Raw genomic sequence first — 1,771 nt, 5'->3', positions numbered from 1 at the left:
CTGTAATAGATACTTCATTTCTTTTTGTAGACGGTTTGAGATTATTCCAGACTCTGCATAATGAACTATGTCATATATTATCATTGTCCTGGGGATGTTTTTGAGGTTTAATTTTCGCCAGCAGTTATTTCTGCCACCATAAAATGCAGGGGTCTCGTCCAGAAGACTGGAGTACTATATGGAAAAAATAGGGAAGAATCATTGGTTACGGGGACTCTAGAATGTTTTTAGACACATTTCTAAAGATTCAAATGTCCAATGTGACTTCATTCAAAAAGCATTCCTTGATCCCAACCCTGAACGTTATCGGCAACTTTCTTCTATGGCTTCCTACTGACTACTTTATGTTTTAGCTATCTGGGCACTTGCCCCCCCAGCCCCACCTCCCCAGAAGGCAGGGTCTTTGTCACACAGTATCATGTACACAGTACCACACTCATGAAATCTTTATCTAATGAATAAACATTAAAATTTTTTTTGTTTTTTTTATATTTGAGAGACAGAGAGAGAGAGCAGGGGAGGGGCAAAGAGAGAGAGAGGGAGGCACAGAATGTGAAGCAGGCTCCAGGCTCTGAGCTTTCAGCACAGAGCGCAAAGCGGGGCTCCAACTCACAGATTGTGAGATCATGACCTGAGCCGAAGACGGACGCCTAACCGGCTGAGTTATATTTTAATGGCAAATGTATGATCTGCATACCTCATGGTACTTGTTCCTAGCATGCTTGGTTGAGAGGACACTGGCATAAGCCTTCTTAGAAATAATGAGTTCATCTCTGGTACTAAGTGGTAAATTTCACTATTTTCATTTGTAGTATTCATAGATATCCCACTTTTATTTATTTTCTGAATTTAAAATATATTACAAGTTAAAATGCAAATACATATAATCAATTCAACCTTATAAAATGTTCATTTAAGAAATAAAAATAGAGGGGAGATTGGGTGGCTCAGTCGGTTGAGCGTTGGACTTCAGCTCAGGTCATGATCTCACTGCTCGTGGGTTTGAGCCCCGCGTTGGGCTCTGTGCTGACAGCTCAGAGCCTAGAGCCTGCTTCACATTCTGTGTCGCCCTCTCTCTCTGCCCCTTCCCTGCTGGCACTCTGTCTGTTTCTCTCTCTCAAAATAAATAAACATTAAAAAAAAATAAAAATAGGGCCAGGGGCACCTGGGTGGCTCATTTGGTTAATTGTCTGACTTTGGCTCAGGTCATGATCTTGTGGTTCGTGGGTTTGAGCTCCGCATCTGGCCCTCTGCTGTCAGTGTAGCCTACTTCAGATCTTCTGTCCACACCTCCTGCCCCTTCCTGACTTGTGCACTCACACTCTTTCTCAAAAATAAATTTAAAACTTAAAAACAACTTGAAATAAATAAATAAAAGGAATAGAGTCAGAGGGTCTACAATTCTGGGAAAGAGAATATCAGGTGGGCATTTAGGGTATATCACACACACACACACACACACACGCGCACACACAAGCAGTTTTTCTTTTGATTATTTAGGCAGGTACAAATTTTCATCACTACTATTTGATTGAATAAGCCCAATCCTCCAACAAGTTTTCCATTTCAGTTTCCACAGTATAACTTAGTAATAGTATAAAATGCAAACTTTCCTGAGAGCTCTTCAGTCCATAGACGACTACATGAATAATAGAGGTGCATGGTGATTAGTGACAAGTCAGGTCCCTTCTTCCAAAGTGTGTCAGTGATTGGTTTATCTGGATCTGCTTTATTCACTTCACACACACACAGCAAAGTATGTAGTTGCATC

At 40.9% G+C, this 1,771-nt stretch overlaps 1 protein-coding gene across 1 annotated transcript in view; it reads right to left on the bottom strand.

Moving 5' to 3' along the window:
* CUNHXorf58 (chromosome unknown CXorf58 homolog) overlaps positions 1-1,771 on the bottom strand; it is a 20,357-nt gene that overhangs the window by 3,123 nt on the left and 15,463 nt on the right. Inside the window, exon 6 of the mRNA XM_077773140.1 lies at positions 1-174. This exon is cut by the window's left edge and continues 50 nt beyond it. Within this exon, the coding sequence (XP_077629266.1) occupies positions 1-174 (174 nt within the window). The remainder of the gene's footprint in view (positions 175-1,771) is intronic.

This window comes from Crocuta crocuta, unplaced genomic scaffold (assembly GCF_008692635.1).
Source record: "Crocuta crocuta isolate KB4526 unplaced genomic scaffold, BGI_CrCroc_1.0 scaffold660, whole genome shotgun sequence".
Taxonomy (NCBI): domain Eukaryota; kingdom Metazoa; phylum Chordata; class Mammalia; order Carnivora; family Hyaenidae; genus Crocuta; species Crocuta crocuta.
The sequence above is the reverse complement of the archived record's forward strand: the minus strand, read 5'-3'. Positions and strand labels throughout refer to the sequence as shown.